Here is a 17,007-nt window from a genome sequence, read left to right on the forward strand (position 1 = left end):
CATAGTCATGCTCATTCATTTATTTATTGCCTGTGGCTGTTTTTCCACTAAAACAGCAGAATTGAATAGTCGTGATAAAGATCATATGGGCTACAAAACCTAAAATATTTACCATCTCGCCCTTTATAGGAAAAGTTTGCTGACTCTTGGGCTAGACCATCAACCTACATGACCATGGTTGGCTACAGCTAGCAACAGATTTGACTTAGAAGGATACAAAACAAAAAGATAGAGCAGAGCAGTGTCTGCAGTCTTCACAGTAGACTCAGAGCTTTGGTGTGAGGGAATGAGATGACACAGACCGGTGTGGAAGCCACCCTGGCCTAGGAGCCCCATTCCCCCCAGGAACACATCCAGTTTCAAGAATGTCCCAGTCCAGATGCGTTGTACTAATCACAGGTCATAATTAGTGTTTCCTGTAATATAGCTGACATTCGACAAGATTTCTCAGGAAACAGCTGTAGAAAGTTAAGCCATGGATGTTAAGTCCTGCTTCATTGTTGGGCACTTAGGTTGTTTCAATTTAGTACCGTCATAGATAACGCTGCTCTGTTGCTTCCTAAGGGTGCATTCCTAGGAATGGAATTTTGGCTATTGCCTCAGTTGTCATAAGCCTTCCAGAAGATCTCTATTAGCTTTCAGGTCTTCCTACCCCGAATTGAATCAGGTGCCAAGAAATCCTGAGCTCAAAGACTGGAGCATACAGTGAGGCAGATGAGGGTGGAAATATGATTTCTTGGATGAAATACTGGTGGCTGTGGACAGTGGATCACGAGGAGCCCTAAGCCTAGGACAGTGCACTGAAGTTAGAGATTTAGGATTCAAATTTAAGATAATAAATGGAATGATCACTGGCCTCTTCCCTGAGCCTAGGCAGGAGTAGGAGTCTCTGAAAGGAGTTTATTTTAGGACAAGTAAAAATAAATCCTGGCCAGGTGTGGTGGCTCTCACTTGTAATCCCAGCTGTTTGGGAGGCTGAGGCGGGAGGACTGCTTGAGGCCAGGAGTTCAAGACCAAGCTGGACAACATATTGAGACCCTCAACTCTAAAAAAAAAAAAAAAAAGAAAATTAGCTGGGTGTAGTGGTGTGCACCTGTATCCCCAGCTACTCAGGAGGCTGAGGTGGGAGGATTGCTTGAGCCCAGAAGTTCAAGGCTGCAGTGAGCTATGATTGTGCCACTGCACTCCAGCCCAGGTGACAAAGGGAGACTCCCATCTCAAAAAAAATATAAATAAAATAAATCCTGTTTTATATAGTGAGAGCACACTCATGAAATTCTTTCTTCCGGGGGTAGTACAGGCTGAAAGAATAAACAGGCTCCTGAAGGGTTTAGATGAATTCATCACTGTAGAGTCAAACACATCTTGTCGAAGAAAACAGATATCTCCTGGAAACTTTCTAACCTGTATGGTTAAAAAAAAAAAAAATCAAGATTCTGTATTATGGGGTTTTTTTTTCTTTTTTTTTTTGAGATGGAGTCATGCTTTATCTCCCAGGCTAGAGTGCAGTGGCTCACTGCAACCTCCACCTCCCGAGTGGCGGGTTCAAATGATTCTGCCTCAGCCTCCTGAATAGCTGGGACTACAGGCATGTGCCACCACACCCGGCTAATTTTTGTATTTTTAGTAAGGATGGGGTTTCACCATGTTGGCCAGGCTGGTTTTGAACTGACTTCAGGTGATCCACCTGCCTTGGCCTCCCACAAGTGTTGGGATTACAGGCGTGAGCCACCACGCCTGGCCTCTGCATTATGTTTTAAATATAATTCTTCTGTAATTACAGTTTCTTTTTACTTGTCTAAACTCTACAATGAGGAAAACAGAATTGAGAATCTTGATCATTTTTGTGCTACTGATCAAATTAATTGGCGTAAGATCAATGATTTCTAGTGAGTTAAATATTCAAGGTTCATAAGCAAATGCAACTTTGTATATAAATATAATTTGTAACTAAGCAAATACATACGGTTCTTTGTACAAATATTTTAACAAAGATAATTTTCTATAACAAAGATTTATAGATTCAAGGTTGCAAATTATTGGTCCTTGGAATTATTAAACCTTCTAATGTTATAGGCAAGATCTTTATCCTTCTTGTTAAATAGATTTGGACCAAAATTTAACTTTGATGACATGATACAGATTATTTATATATGTAGTTTATAATTTTATAGTAACTACTGTATATTAATAAATATTTACTAATTTTATCTTTTTTTTTTTTTTTCTAAACCTGTGTTTGACAAGCTGTTTCTGTAAAGGTCCAAATAGTAAATATTTTAGGTCTTATGGGACAATAGGACTATAGGCCAAGGCAGGTGGATCACCTGAGGTCAGTTCAAAACCAGCCTGGCCAACATGGTGAAACCTCATCCTTACTAAAAGTACAAAAATTAACCGGGTGTGGTGGCACACGCCTGTAGTCCCAGCTATTCAGGAGGCTGAGGCAGGGTTCATTTGAACCCGCTACTTGGGAAGTGGAGGTTGCAGTGAGCCACTGCACTCTAGCCTGGTACAAGAGGGAAAGCTCCTACCCTGTCCCACCCTGTTTGCCTGGGGAGGGGGCCAGGTCTCAGGTAGTGAGCATGCTTTGTGCTCAGTTGTCATAAGTCGAGACAATCTCAGAAGGAGGGGCATGTGGCCACTGGGATAATTTTCACTCTCTGCTCCAGTGACACCCAGATTCTGGCATGCCCTTTTCTCCTTATGGATAGCTCAGCTGCTTCAACTTGGGTGGCTAGCTGGAGGAGAGACAGCCCAGCAAGGCAGCTCACTTAATGTCTGGCACTTACCAACAGTGGAGTCCCCAACATGTAGGTCCCAAGGAGCCCAGGTCCTGGGCAGCTGCAAGTCATTGCCACCAGTTAGGGGAGGCAAGGACTAAGAGCAGAGTGAGGAAAAGGGGTAGGAGGGGATACTGTAGCTTGGTCTTTGCAGCCTACAGTGCTAGCCTCCTCAAGAGGTGTTCATGGGCCATGTAAAAATAGACAGCAGACTGGATTTGGTCATAGTTTGCCCACACTTGCTCTAGCCTTTGGGCCTTCTCGCTTTGGGCCCTGCTTTGTGTGTCCCAGAGTAGTAATCCAAAGAAGATATGTCTCAGGTTGGGTCTTTCTAGCTCTAATACTTCCCTTGCAGGATCAAACCAGAAGATGCCATGGACTTTGGCATCTCCCTTCTCTTCTATGGCCTCTACTATGGAGTTCTTGAACGGGACTTTGCAGAAATGTGTGCAGACTACATGGCATCTACCATAGGGGTGAGTTCATCCGGGTTCTTAAATACTTAATAGACTCTTGACACCTCCAAATTGTTCAAGTTGACGTCACTTGTTTAATGGACGAGAAAGGCACTAAGAGGTGAGATAAGCCAAATAAAATTCTTCAAGATGTGCGTATGCATGGATATTCCTTCCTTAAAGTTTGGAAAGCAATACAGCCATAAAAAAGGATAAAACCATGTCCGTTGCAGCAACATGCTAGCTGGAGGCCTTTAGTGTAAACCAGTTAATGTAGGAACAGAAAACTAAATACTGCATGTTCTTTCGTATAAGTGGGAACTAAACGTTGGTTATTCATGGACATAAAGATGGCAGCAATAGACACTGGGGGCTACTAGAGGAGGAGGGAGTGGGGACAGTGGTTGAAAAACTATCTGTTGGGTACTGTGCTCACTACATGGGCAACAGGATCATTCGTACCCTAGACCTCAGTATCACGCAGTATACCCATGAAACAAACCTGCACATGTACCCTCTGAATCTAAAATAAAAGTTGAAATTATTTAAAAAAAAAATTAGCCAAATCTCAGATATAACTATAATTTTTCTCTTTAGGGCCATTATAGGAAGGAGCCACTTTATCCAGCAGGAAGTTAACATTCATTCAGTAAATACTTTGTAATGCCTGCTATGTGTCTAGACACATAGCTATGTCCCCGAATTACAAAAGTGTACAAAAATAAATATTGTTTTTGCCCAGATAAACTGGGTGGGAGAGATGGCTATTATAGTAACAAACACAGATAAAAATAAAATTACAACTTTAATAAGTGTTATGTAGGAAAGGTTCATGATACTGTGAACACATGTAGTAATGTCATTTGACCTAGTCTCGGGGCTCAAAGATGGCTTCCTTGAAAAAGTGACTATGGAGCTGACTTGAACAATGAGTAGGAGTTAAGTGGATGAAGTGAGAACCAGGCAGAGGAAAAGAGCATTCGTAAGAGTCCTATCATGGGAGATAGTGTGGGTGTTTTTGAGGAACTAAGACCAGTGCGGTTGTATGGCCAAGAAGTGTCTGGAGAAGTAGTGACTAGACTAGAAAAAAGCCTGTAGGCCAAATTAAAGATTTTGATTTTTATACTAAAAATCCTGGGAGGGGCCGGGCACAGTGGCTCCCTTTGGAGGCCGAGGCAGGCAGATCACTTGAGCCCAGGAGTTCAAGACCAACCCGGCCGGGCGCGGTGGCTCAAGCCTGTAATCCCAGCACTTTGGGAGGCCGAGACGGGCGGATCACGAGGTCAGGAGATCGAGACCATCCTGGCTAACACAGTGAAACCCCGTCTCTACTAAAAATACAAAAAACTAGCCGGGCAAGATGGTGGGCGCCTGTAGTCCCAGCTACTGGGGAGGCTGAGGCAGGAGAATGGCGTGAACCCGGGAGGCGGAGCTTGCAGTGAGCTGAGATCCGGCCACTGCACTCCAGCCTGGGCGACAGAGTGAGACTCCACCTCAAAAAAAAAAAAGACCAACCCGAGCAAAATAGTGAGACCCCATCTCTACAAAAAAAATGAGAAAAAAAAAAATTAGCCGGGCGTGGTGGCACATGCCTGTAGTCCCAGTTACTTCGGAGACCAAGGTGGGAGGTCACTTGAGCCTAGAAGTTTCAAGGCTGCCGTGAGCTTGTTTATGCCACCAAACTACAGCCTGGGCAACAGAGCAAGATGTTGTCTCTAAATAAGTAAAAATTCACAAAGTGTACAATAATCATGCAAAGGCACAACAATAAATGATGGGGCACAAAAGTGCCTAGTCCATATTTGGTTATTGTTTTTGAACTGCACAGTGGTAGGAGTTGCTCCTTACAATTTTTACTTTGTGAACTTTTATTCCTTGACTTAACCCACAACAGCTACAACAACAGCCACTGTCACTCACTGCTTTACCAAAAATTGGGGAAGTTTTCATACTTGCTTTATTAATCTTTAACTGTATGTGTAAAGCTACACATTTCATTTCAACATTTAATATTAAAGTGTTTTGAGTATTTAAGGGACAATTTGGTGTCTCTTAAATAGAGGTTTGGTGATGTCTTTGTGACAGAAATATGACACAGGAAGTGAACTCATCAATTAGCCAGTGGTATAATTGGTTTTGTTATATGTCATTTCACTTAAAGTCACAGTTTCCAAGAAACTATCAATGAAGTTAAGAGAGGACATACTGTATTTGAGAAGTATTTTGGAGGTAAGTTAACAGGACTTAGATATAGTTTGGTTCTGAAGACTGAAGGGAAAAATATGAAAGAAATGTAGCTCTCTAAGCTGAGATTTCTGATTTGGCAACTACTTGGATGGTAGTACCTTTCACTGAGATAGGAAATGCTGCAAGAGGAGCAGATGGACATCACGAAGAGATGCTGAAATATGGGTAAATTAACAACCAATCTGAGAAATGCAAGTAAATATTTCTAATTTTTTTTTTCAGAATGGAAATATATCTTTGTTGTTTTGCTGTTTGTAAAAGAAATATGTTCTCTTTGTAATTATTTAAGCAACACAGAAGTGCTCTCTGTCTCAGTGTCATCCCCCAAGACCCCACCCCAAGAAGGAGTATTTCCATCACCTTGGGTAACTTTAATCTAGTACCGTTTAAGGCCAGGGACTTTTTCTCTCGGTATCATGGGAATATTCTAATTTTTTTCTCTACTGGATCAAATTGAAAACAGTACATTGGATCACTTAAAAAGTTTATTAGGTTCCTTTTTGAACAACTGTCTTGTGTTTTACCTTCATGTCCCTCTTACCTATTTGTGTAGACATTGGATCTTCCTTTAACCAGTTTACTCCCCAGAAGAGATTTCTAGACCATGTCGCCATTTTGACCATTTTGAAGTATACAGTTCAGTGCCTTAATTACATTTGCAGAATTCTGCAACATTGTCACTGTCTAATTCCAAAATTTTTCATCATCTCAAACAAACTCTGCCCATTAAGCAGTAACTCCTCATTACCCCTCCCCGCAGCCCCTGGTTTACCTCTAATATAGTTTCCATCTCTGTGAACATGCCTGTTGTAGATATTTCTTATAAATGGAATCATACAAGATTTGTGCCTTTGTCTCTGGCTTCTTTCACTTAGTGTAGTGTTTTCAGAGTTCATCCGTATAGAATGTATCATTCCTTTTTATGGCTGAATAGTATTCCATTGTGTGTGACACTGCATTTGGTTTATTCATTTATCTGTCGATAGGCACTTGGGTTGTTTCCACTTTTTGGCTACTGTGAGTAATGCTTGAGCACTGGTGTTTAAGTGTGTTTAGTCCCTAGTTTCATATCTTTTGGGTTTTTACCGAGAATGGAATTGCTCGGTCATTTGGTAATTCTATGTTTAACTTTTTGGGGACATGCCAAACTCTTTTATTTCTTAGTTATGATAATGCTTAAGTGAATATCTGTATTCATGAAACTTTTTTGACACTTCCTCTTATTTCTTTAAATTCCTTGAAGTGAGATTAATGGGTCAAAAGATGCAGCAGTTTGAGACACCATGCTAAATGCTGTCCGAAAGGCTTGAACCCCTTTCGCTGCTGCCGTAGATGTCTGAGAACGCCCTTGTCACCAAACCAACATGGCACTTAATAGTTCACTGTTTTAAATGTTGGAGAATATTGCTGTCCATTTCTGATGGAACCATAGTCTAGCGACAGAATGGCTTGCCTCACAAAGCTCCTGATCACCAGCCCCGAGTCCTTCTCCCTCCTCTTTCCCTTATCCTTTGGTGCTGATCTAGCCCAGTCTACAGGTCCTGTTACATCTAACTTCCCAACTGTCTCTAGTCCGGTCACTTCTCCCCATCTGCCCAACAAAGATGATGTCATTTTGACTTGTAAAAGATGACCTTTTCTAAACAGTTTAAAAAAAAAAAAAATGTCCTCTAACTGTGGGCCTCCACCTGCCACTGTGCCTCCTCTCTAGAAGTCCTGAGGCTTCTGTGGAGCTTCCTACTTTGGCTGCTTCTCACAGCTTTTCCTATCTTTCCTTCCTGCTATTCTCCTTCAGTTCTACAGCGAGTCGGGCATGCCTACCAAACATCTTTCAGACAGCGTGTGTGCTGTGTGTGGGCAGCAGATCTTTGTGGACGTCAGTGAAGAGGGGATCATTGAGAACACGTATAGGCTGTCCTGCAATCATGTGTATCCTGCCTGGAGCTCCTGGGCCACATCTCTCCTGCAACCTGCACACTCCAGTGAGGGAGAGAAAGGGGATGGTCATGACCCTAGGTGTGCTGTCCAGACCCTTGAGTGTAGGAGAGCCACGAGAGGGCTGCCTTCCCCGCGCTTTCCCACATATCAGAGCCACTCTTAGGTAAACAGCGGTTACAACCTGGCTGGGTCTGAGAGGAACCTGAGGCTGCAGCTAGTGAGGCTATGCTAGCTTACCTGAGATCGGACCAGTCACAGGGGAAGAGGACCCTCTAATGGGATCCCTCAGTTTAGCATCAAATCCCCTATTCTGAATAACACTTCTAATATTTATCATGTATTTACCCAGCTCCCATTCTGTGCCTATGTTGAGAGAGCCATGTGTTGTCTCCATTTTGCCCCGTAACAATCTTGTGAGACAGGGATCATTATCCTTACTTTACATGTGAGGAAACAGGTTCAGACAGAGGGACTTGCCCAACATTACAGAGCTGATAAAGCGTGAAGGCAGGATTTGAATCTTTTAAAGACTGGCCTGGGGCTGGAGTGCTGCCTTGGCTCTCACCATTTCCCTTGACCAGCGGTGCTCAGCTTCCACGAGTTCTGCATCCGCGGCTGGTGCATCGTGGGAAAGAAGCAGACGTGTCCCTACTGTAAAGAGAAGGTAGACCTCAAGAGGATGTTCAGCAATCCGTATCCTTTATTGGGGTCCTTGTTGGGAGTGGGCTGTGGGAAGAAAGTACTGGCCAGTGTGACCTGCATTTGGGTCCTCCTGGGGCCCTCACTTCTGCCTTCAACCTATTCTCAGCCTCCTTGCAGCTATTGTCACGGACAGATAGATTTGTGTCAGCCTTAGGCTGTATTTTCTTACACTGGCAGTTCCTTCTTAGAGAATGTGTTACAGGAGGCCATCCCTGCATGTTAGTCGTGGGGAACTAGGATTTCTCTCTCTACCTCTCTCAGGGCTGCCCTGCCTCCCATACCAGTCCCCTCTGTTTGCCTCCTGCATTCTCTGCGTTCAGCTCTACTCCAACGGACAGGCTGTGAGGAGGAAGAGGAGGGGGAGGGCAAAGTTGGGAGTAGGCTGAGTAGGAAGTGAGGCTGGGCCCTTCCAGAAAGCCTCCATTCCTCTAGGCTGTGGAGCAGCTGGAAAGTGGGGCAGACCCAGGGAGCCCCACCGCCCATGCTAGATCACTCCTGGCAGCTCTTGCACGGAGCCTCTTTTCTTTAACACACTGACAGCTGGGAGAGGCCTCACGTCATGTATGGGCAACTGCTGGACTGGCTTCGATACTTGGTAGCCTGGCAGCCTGTCATCATTGGCCTAGTCCAAGGCATCAACTACATTCTAGGCCTGGAATAGTGACGAAGAGCATCAGTGGAGAACCCACCCCACATGCCGTGGAGCTCAGGGCACTCTCCTGCCTGCCCACAAAGACCTCCTGGGTGGGAAAGACTCAAAGGGGCGCTTGGGCCACTCAGGACCCCTCCGGTTGTGTCGGACTGGGGAGGGTATGATGGAGACCCAGCCAGTGGGGCGGTCAGCAGTGGGGGGCTTTTTAAAAGAAAACTATTTTGATGAATATATTTTAAAAACCTTTTTTTTTTTTTTATTGTGGAGCATAGGAATTTCCCCCCTCCAGGCTTCACCCTCCCTGCCTAAGCAGGGTGGGGGCAGAGCCTTGACATTTTTGGTTTAAAGGAGCCTTCTCATCTCTGGCCAAGAACACTGCTGGGCTCCCAGGTAGCTGAAGACCTCAGCCCACCCACTCCCTTCTCCTTCCCTGTGTGGGGCTCAAGCCTGGTGCACTTAGTATAGAAGAGCTCATGTACTCAGGCTGGTGCCACGGGTGAGCACTGAGGTCCCAAGTGTCCTCCCTCCCCCACTGCCTGGGACAACAGGACAAGTGTTGTATCTGACTCTGCCTCCCCCTGTCCAGGAGCTATAGGCCGGTTGAGGCAAGTGGAACCTTATCAGTGACTTGTCCAACAAGGGAAGCCTTGGGGCCTCAGAATTCATTGAAGATTTGTTTTGGGACAACTGGAAGAATCAGCACCATGGATACTTGCCCGTGGGCAGGGCTGTGGTCAGCCAAGAATAGAGGTCATATAGTTGGGCCATGGGGCAATTGTTGGCAGCCATGACTGACGGCCCCTTGTGCAAGCTCATTCTTCAGTGGATCCTTCAGTGGAGTGGTGACACGTGCCAGCGGTCACTCTGCCACATCACTTCTTTCTTGAAAGCCTAAGAGTGCGTATGCATGTGTGTGTGTCTGTGTGTGTGTGTGCACGTGAGGCAGAAGAATATGACAGATGTCAACTTCTCCCTGTGTCAAATGATATGCCCTTGAAGCTGGCAGGGGATTCCCAGTCCAGGGAATATCCCTACATGATTTTTGTCGTTCATGGGTCCTCCCTGGGCCTGCCAACAAGAGTGGTGGGTGGGTAGAGGGATAAGGCCCAAGTGAGTACAGGTTCTGAGAGGGGGCTTCTAGGAAGGCCCCAGCCCTAGTACTAGGCGACTTGAATAAAGTGGGAGGTCAAACATGAGCCTTTGGCATTGGGTTTCTAGGGAATATGACCCAGTAGGGCCTGCTCCTTCAAGGGCAGCAAGAACCAAGCAGGATGTTGTCACTCCCGTCTGAATAAAGCTCCATGAGCTGGGTTGGAAAGCTGAACATTTATCTTGCTTTCTTCTTCCCACCTCTTTCCCTGGAGTCTCCAGGGGTGTCTTGCCTTTGCTAACCCCCATCTGAGACCTGAGGGTCTGGGGATGGTTGGGCCTGCCTTTCTGCTGTTCCTGGCTGTTCCCCTGCCGACATCCCTAGGAGTGGTGGAATGCCAGGCTCCTGTGCTGTGGCCTAAGCGGGCCTGGGGCATCACTGGGCCTGCTTTCAGACTGAAGTTGCTCTATGTTCTCACTGCCTGAGGCCAGTGTCCTGCCACCACCTGCCTGCCTTAGGGCCATACTCAACTTCAGCTTCTCTTCCCCAGCGATGGCTTCCCATGGTACCCTGCTGTTTATGCCACCTGTGGGGCTGTTCCCCTCCTCAGAGAGGGGAATGGGGCTGGTCAAAGGACCCAGGGATCACCTTTTCACTTTTTTCCCCCACCCGCATGTCAGGCTCGGGTGAGAAGCCAAGACCAGGCTGTCCAAAGCTCTTTTCATGTGTAACAGTCCTGAGTCCCTTGACTAACTCTGGGCTTGGTTCCACTAAGGCAGAGTCCTCTTGTCTCTTCCTACCATCCCCCACTGGACTGTCTCTCAGAAACCCCAGGCAGCCTTGCCTCCTGACCTAATTCCTGGAGATACCGGTGTTCCTGGGAGGAATTTCCCCTGCATCTTATGTGCTAGAAGCCCCTGGGGCAAGAGGTAGGGGGAGGAATTGAGAGGAGGAAAAACGCGAACTCGATACCTAGAGAAGAAGGATGTGATTTGTAGTCTCCTATGTCTAAATTAGGAATATGAATCTGGTTTTCCTACAAGAAACTTGAGATCACAGCTGACTGTGTTTCTGATGCATCCACCAAACCCAGTTCCATCTGTGGGCCTCCCTGGCTCTGTCACCCTCCTGATCACAGGAGTCACAAACCTCAGACGTGCAGCTCCTGTCCACACTTAATATATGCATGCACATTGGATCACCCAGCCCTGATCTTTCTGCTTCCATGGATAACTGCATGACCCTGAGAGCGCAAACCTCCTTAGATTTAGCATCCTAGGTTCCTCACATGCCTCACCCTGAAACCTGGCCCTCCCGCAGCCCCAGCACCATTTGTCCCATCAGTGACCAGATTCATATTCTGGTGTAGCCTCTGTTGCCGGAGCCAGTGCTGAACCAGTCCGCCTCTTCCCCGGGAAGTGCCCGCCCTTCCCTCCTGTTAGGGTTGGCTCTCGAGCTTGTGTGCCAGTTCCTGGGTTGGCCGTGAGAGTTCTACAGACAAGGGGGAAGTGCTCTCGGTGTATTTCCTGTGGTGGGTTCACATGCAGCTAGACACAGCTAACTTGAGTCTTGGAGCTCCTAGAGGGGAGCTTCTGGAAAGGAAGGCTCTTCAGGACCTCTTGGAAGCCAGGTAGGAGTCTGGAACTACTAGTGAACCTAGACTTGTAGCTCTGGCCAGAGGGGCTAGGATGAGAGACGGAGGGTGTGATGGTGGGTGCTGGGAGATGCAGCCGACCTTGGGGCTGGTGGCTGGGGGAGTGGGGAGCCTGGGAAAGGCCAGGATGTGGATGGGCTGGTATGGCATTGAGCCTGAAATGGTCCAACTTGGGGTCCCCAGTGCCTAGGAAAGTTGTCCCCTTAAATATTAGTGTGAAGGTGAAGGAGGAAGCAGATGCCTGTTCATATGGAAACAAAGACCTGGCTGTGAAGGGGGGAGGTGAACACCAAAGTCCTGACACTTGGATGGGACAGAATTGATCTGTGAGAGACTCTTATCTAGTTCACACCTAGGTGACCCTGGGGGTGGCGTGGGGGTAGAGATCCCAGTCTGGTATCATCTGAAGAGTAGGGGTCCCAAGAGCTGAAGGTTTCTGGCCACTGAACTTTGGCTAAAGCAGAGGTGTAACAACTGCTCAGGATTCCCTGGTTAAAAAGTGAAAGTGAAATAGAGGATGGGGGCAGTGCTTTCCCAGAAGGATTGCTCGGCATCCTGCCCTTCCCAGAAGCAGCTCTGGTGCTGGAGAGAGCACTGCCTCCCTGTGTGACTGGGTGAGTCCATATTCTCTCTTTGGGTCTCAGTTTTGCTTTCCCTAATGAAGGGGTAAGATTGGACTAGGTAAGCATCTTATAACCATTTGTGGTCATGAGAGCTGGGGTGGGGAAAGATTGTCACTTGATGACCCCCCAGCTCTGTTTCTGAGTACTGAAAGAGCTCCAGGCTATGCTACGGGAGGAAAAGCCAGCTACTGAGAAAAAACGGGAGTGGTTTACCATTCTCCTCCCTCACCTTTCACCAGAGAAGAGGACATTGTCACAGATAAAGAGCCAGCTCACCAGCTCCTGACACATGCATCATGACCATGAGACACAACTGGACACCAGGTAGGCCTTGGGGCTACGCATGGGCAGGAGGGGTAGGGTGAGGTCTATGAACAGAATGGAGCAATGGGCTAACCAGGAGCCTTCACCCCAAGGCAAACGCCACCCAATAAACCTGGTGCTGCTGCTTTAAGAACCTAGGCGGATGCTGTGGCTCTGGCTCCATTCTAAAGCTCCTCTGTACTCTATTCAATAAGGGGCTAAAGGGGTGGGTGCTGAGGTGCCCCTCTTCCCACTCGGATTCCCTGGCTGGAGCCTAGACATGTCTGGGCTGGAGTTACATCCTTACCCGGGCAGCCCACTCTGTCTCCAGTCCAGATATGAGCCAGGATGCTAAGCGCTCCCAGGCAGCCCAGCCGCTGACCTGTGACTATCCTTTCCTCAGACCTCAGCTTCTTGTGGGTCCTGCTCCTGTGTGCTCACATCATCACTTTTCTGGTCAGAGCCACACCTGTCTCGCAGACCACCACAGCTGCCACTGCCTCATCTAGAAGCACAAAGGACCCTTGCCCCTCCCAGCCCCCAGTGTTCCCAGCAGCTAAGCAGTGTCCAGCATTGGAAGTGACCTGGCCAGAGGTGGAAGTGCCACTGAGTAAGAAGCACAGTGGTCAAGGGTGGGCTATGGGCACAGAGGTTCCCAGGGTCGGGTTGACTCCTGAGCGCCAGCCCCCTTCTGCCATGCACCACCAGCTGGGCCAGCTGGACTGAGCGTGCACCATTCTCCCTCCCCAACCCACTATCATGGGTGTAGGCTTGGCACAGCTCCCAAGATGCTCCCTATGAAGTAGGATAGAGAACTCAAGACATAAGTAATGGTCACAGACCTCCCAGAGCCTTGGTTGCAGTGGACTCCAAGGCCAGCCCCGCCACCCAGAGCCTGCTGGCCTCTGGCCATCTCAGAGGAGCAGCAGCCATCCAGCACTGCCTCTGTCACCTGGGTTCCCAAGTCACCGAGGCTGGGCACTAGAAAAGGTCATCCTGAGGAGACAGGTTCAGTAGAGGAGTCATCACGTGAACCAAGGACCCTTCCTCACATTCCCCATGTTTAGGGCTAGGGCCTTCAGAGACAACTGCACTTCCCCTTTAACGGACATTCCCACCTGGGTGGTGTGCAGAGCAGTTCTCTAGGTTCCAGATTCATGGGGACTGAGGGGAGCTGGCAGGGAGGGCACAGGAGAGCAGGGCAGGGGAAGGGCCTGCTCTTCGGAAGGGCTAACTGCTGCCTGTGTCCCTAGATGGAACGCTCACCTTATCCTGTACGGCCTGCAGCCGCTTCCCCGACTTCAGCATGCTCTACTGGCTGGGTAATGGTTCCTTCATTGAGCACCTCCCAGGCCAGCTGTGGGAGGGGAGCACCAGGTGAGGGTCGCAGCAGCCAGGTGGGTGGGAAGGCCTTCTGCGGCCCTCTCATGACCTTTCCTTCCCCTTCGTTCCAGCCGGGAACATGGGAGCACAGGTACGCAGCTGTGCAAGGCCTTGGTGCTGGAGCAGCTGACCCCTGCGCTGCACAGCACCAACTTCTCCTGTGTGCTCGTGGACCCCGAACAGGTTGTCCAGCGTCACGTCATCCTGGCCCAGCTCTGGGTGAGGAGCCCAAGGAGAGGCCTCCAGCAACAGGAGGAGCTCTTCTTCCATACGTGGGGAGGAAAGGGTGGGCTCTGCCAGAGCAGCCTCTAAACTAATGCCCAGCATTCCTCAAGGTCAGCCAGACAAAAAGGAACTTGGGTCTTGGGCAGGGGAGGCGTGGCCTGGGGCAAAGTGATGAGATATCCCTTGTTTCCTTGGCCTGATCCTTGTCTGCCTTCACTTCCCTAGGCTGGGCTGAGGACAACCTTGCCCCCCACCCAAGAAGCCCTGCCCTCCAGCCACAGCACAGGGCCACAGCAGCCCACAGCAGCAGGGTTAAGACTCAACACAGGGCCAACAGCAGCACAGCCTTGACCAGAGCCTGGGTCCTACCCGTCTACCTGAAGTGAACAGTCCCTGACTGCCTGCAGGCTGTGTGGGCGAGCAACGCACTCCCTCCTCCTCTGCTTTGGGTCCCTTCTCTCACCAAATTCAAACTCCATTCCCACCTACCTAGAAAATCGCAGCCTCCTTATAATAATGCTTCCTCCTCCTGCTGCCATTTTCTCTCTATCTACCCATTAGCTTTCCTAACGTCCTACCCCTCACACTGCTCTACTGCTCAGAAACCACCAAGACTGTTGATGCCTTAGCCTTGCACTCCAGGGCCCTACCTACATTTCCCACATTGACTTTCCGGACGCCTCCAACTATTCTTGCTTTCCCCAGACAGCTCCCACTCCCATGTCTCTGCTCCTTTAGTCCTGTCTTCCTCACCATCCCAGCAGGGGAACTCTGAAGCCTGGTTGAAACGCCACCTCTTCAATGAAGTCACCCTTGTTCAGCTCTGGCCACATTCTGCAGACTTCATGTCTTCTTGCTGTATGTTGTTTTTTTGTTTTCCTTCCCTCTAATGGGCTGATCCAGGGAAGGGATGGGGGCAGTGGCTGCTTCGGCTCCACACTGTATCTGTGTCATCCCCACATGGGTCCTCATAAAGGATTATTCAATAGAGGCATCCTGACATCTTTTCATTTAGGCTTCAGTTCCACTCCCAGGAACTTTGCCTGTCCCAGGAGGGAGTATGGGAGAGAGGGACTGCCACACAGAAGCTAAAGACAAAACCTGCTTCAGGGGAACACAGGCTCTTGAAAAAGAAGAGAGAATAGCCCATAATGCTCCCCAGGAGCAGAGGCCAGTAATGGAGACTGGGAAGACCCTGGAAAGATGCGCCCCCAGGAAAAGGGATGAGAGAAAGGAGGTGGTCTGGAAGACTCAGTGGGGACAAGGTAGGCTCCAAAGAGCCTAGATTTCCCCTCCTTTTCCCACATAGATCAAGGCAACTCAGTACTCACGGGAGAAAAATAGACTTTATTTACAAGTAATAACATTTAGAAAAGATCTATCCCCGGCCCTTAAAAACCTTCCCATCACTCCAAATCCCACCCCAGTGCAAGTCTGGGGAAGGCAGGGTGTGAGCTGCCGCTGAAGGCTGTCCCCCCAACCCCACTCCTGAGACACAGGCCCATCGTCCTGGGAAAGAGCATCCTCTGGCAGGTGCTCCCACCAGGTCAGACCCAGTCCTGAACTTCAAGAGTGAGGGCCCCTGCTAGGCCCAGCCTCCAGGAGAGCAGGAACCAGGGCCTACTCCTCTTATGGTCCCTTCTAGATCCAGAGGCTAAGAAGAAGACTGGCCAGGCCCAAGGACCCAGCCATCAAAACCAGCCTCAAATCTGGTTGTGATGGAGAAGTGACTTTGCTTTAAGAAAAAAGGAGGCAAGGTAGGGAGAGCGCCCACACTGTCCATGCTCCAGGCCTCCTGGGCCAGCTCTGAGAAGTTGCCAGTGAAGGTCCGGGGACCAGGTCAGGGTGCGGGCAGGCATCACTGTCTCTAGGGGTTTGGCTACTGTTGGCCTGGGAGCTGAGAGAAGGCACTGAGAGGGACAGTAGAAGGAGGACCAGGTGAGGTCAGCATCAGGGACACAGGTGGGGCCACTCACTGGTACTGGCCCTTTAATGCTTTGCCTGGAAGAGACAGTCACAAGGCCAGATGAGAACTTGGGATGCCAGCCTGCACCCACGGGTTCGGAAGTCCTCTTCCTGCTCCCACGCCCCCATCTGGATCCCCTCCCTTGTGAGCCCCGGGGTTATGAGGTACTGGCTGTGCCTGAGCAGCTCTGGGTGCTCTCCATAAGAATGGGGCCATCTGTCTTCTCTCCTTGGTAACGAGTAGCTACCAGGACAGCGACACCTCTTACCCCGCACCCTCCAGCAGCCTGGCGTGGTCCTGTCTTGGATGCTACTCCGTGGGGTGGTCTAGGGGGTGCCCATGCTCCCATCGGGTTTCCCTCCCCCATCCTGCCAGTGGCCTCTACCTTGCCCTTGGCTCGAGGGGTGGCAGTGGTGGCAGCAATGGCAGCAGCAGTGGCGGCGCTGGCTGTAGTGGTGGCGATGCGCGGAGAACGGCGGGTTCCACTGCGAGTGTTGGGGGAAGCCTTGGACAGGGCCTTCTTTGAGGCTCCCCGCCGCAGAAGGCTGTTCCCTAGCTTCTTGGGTGTGTTGAGGATGCTGAAGGCCATTGACTGGCGCCGGTCAGCCTGCAAGGAAGGGCTGTCAGACTGGGAGACCCAATGCTGCCTTCCCAGGCCAGCCTGCTGTGTCACACTCTGCCAGCAAGGTCCTGCCAGCCCCAGCCTCACCTGTTTAGCTGAAGCTGGAGCCGCTTTCTTCTGGGCCTCAGTAGTGCTCCGTTTGCGCCCTTCATGTGGGTCTCGGGGAGTCATGGGGCGTGGGAAACAGCTGGTGGCCTTCTTAGACTATGGGGAAGAGGACAGTTAGGCAGACAGTAGCACGAGGAGTCACATCTGAAGCCAGGTGTCTTGTCCTCTTAGAGCTGAGTGGACCTTGTAAGTCAACTTGTGCAACCTGTTCCCCTCCCCAACTCTGGGCCAGAGTCTTCCCTTCCCAACAGTTCCC

At 49.4% G+C, this 17,007-nt stretch overlaps 3 protein-coding genes across 14 annotated transcripts in view; 2 read left to right on the forward strand and 1 right to left on the reverse strand.

Annotated features, from left to right (window-relative positions):
• RNF121 (ring finger protein 121) overlaps positions 1–10,101 on the forward strand; it is a 69,532-nt gene extending 59,431 nt beyond the window's left edge. For both annotated transcript variants that reach the window (XM_033207476.1, XM_033207477.1), the window contains 4 exons: positions 3,139–3,259; positions 7,281–7,414; positions 8,015–8,116; positions 8,666–10,101. In XM_033207476.1, the coding sequence (XP_033063367.1) occupies positions 3,139–3,259; positions 7,281–7,414; positions 8,015–8,116; positions 8,666–8,786 (478 nt within the window). In that variant the 3' untranslated portion in view covers positions 8,787–10,101. The remainder of the gene's footprint in view (positions 1–3,138; positions 3,260–7,280; positions 7,415–8,014; positions 8,117–8,665) is intronic.
• A 348-nt stretch (positions 10,102–10,449) lies between these two features.
• Positions 10,450–15,796, forward strand: IL18BP (interleukin 18 binding protein). 4 transcript variants are annotated; one of them, XM_033207485.1, is made up of 6 exons: positions 10,450–11,497; positions 12,384–12,468; positions 12,851–13,057; positions 13,701–13,824; positions 13,902–14,049; positions 14,281–15,049. In XM_033207485.1, exons 2-6 carry the CDS (start codon positions 12,441–12,443, stop codon positions 14,404–14,406), a joined length of 633 nt encoding a protein of 210 aa, XP_033063376.1. In that variant the 5' UTR covers positions 10,450–11,497; positions 12,384–12,440; the 3' UTR covers positions 14,407–15,049. The 4 variants fall into 4 exon arrangements, 3 of the variants coding, with proteins under 3 accessions (XP_033063376.1, XP_033063377.1, XP_033063378.1); XR_004436175.1 differs by lacking the exon at positions 10,450–11,497 and adding an exon at positions 15,071–15,796 and having other exon boundaries at positions 11,504–12,468; positions 14,281–14,913; XM_033207486.1 differs by lacking the exon at positions 10,450–11,497 and adding an exon at positions 11,504–12,202.
• Positions 15,383–17,007, reverse strand: part of NUMA1 (nuclear mitotic apparatus protein 1) — an 82,319-nt gene continuing 80,694 nt past the window's right edge. For all 8 annotated transcript variants that reach the window (XM_033207461.1, XM_033207467.1, XM_033207463.1 and 5 more), the window contains 3 exons: positions 16,731–16,847; positions 16,407–16,628; positions 15,383–16,056 (listed from right to left, as the gene is read on the reverse strand). In XM_033207461.1, the coding sequence (XP_033063352.1) occupies positions 16,045–16,056; positions 16,407–16,628; positions 16,731–16,847 (351 nt within the window). In that variant the 3' untranslated portion in view covers positions 15,383–16,044. The remainder of the gene's footprint in view (positions 16,057–16,406; positions 16,629–16,730; positions 16,848–17,007) is intronic.

The sequence above is a fragment of the Trachypithecus francoisi genome, unplaced genomic scaffold, assembly GCF_009764315.1.
Source record: "Trachypithecus francoisi isolate TF-2019V2 unplaced genomic scaffold, Tfra_2.0 Lachesis_group8, whole genome shotgun sequence".
NCBI lineage: Eukaryota > Metazoa > Chordata > Mammalia > Primates > Cercopithecidae > Trachypithecus > Trachypithecus francoisi.

Bases quoted from the DNA above. Each gene is read 5' to 3' on its own strand.
- IL18BP (XM_033207485.1), top strand. From the start codon at position 12,441: ATGACCATGAGACACAACTGGACACCAG. The intron at 12,469-12,850 runs GTAGGCCTTGGG...TCCTTTCCTCAG, and splicing joins GAGACACAACTGGACACCAG to ACCTCAGCTTCTTGTGGGTC. The intron at 13,058-13,700 runs GTAAGAAGCACA...CTGTGTCCCTAG, and splicing joins AGAGGTGGAAGTGCCACTGA to ATGGAACGCTCACCTTATCC.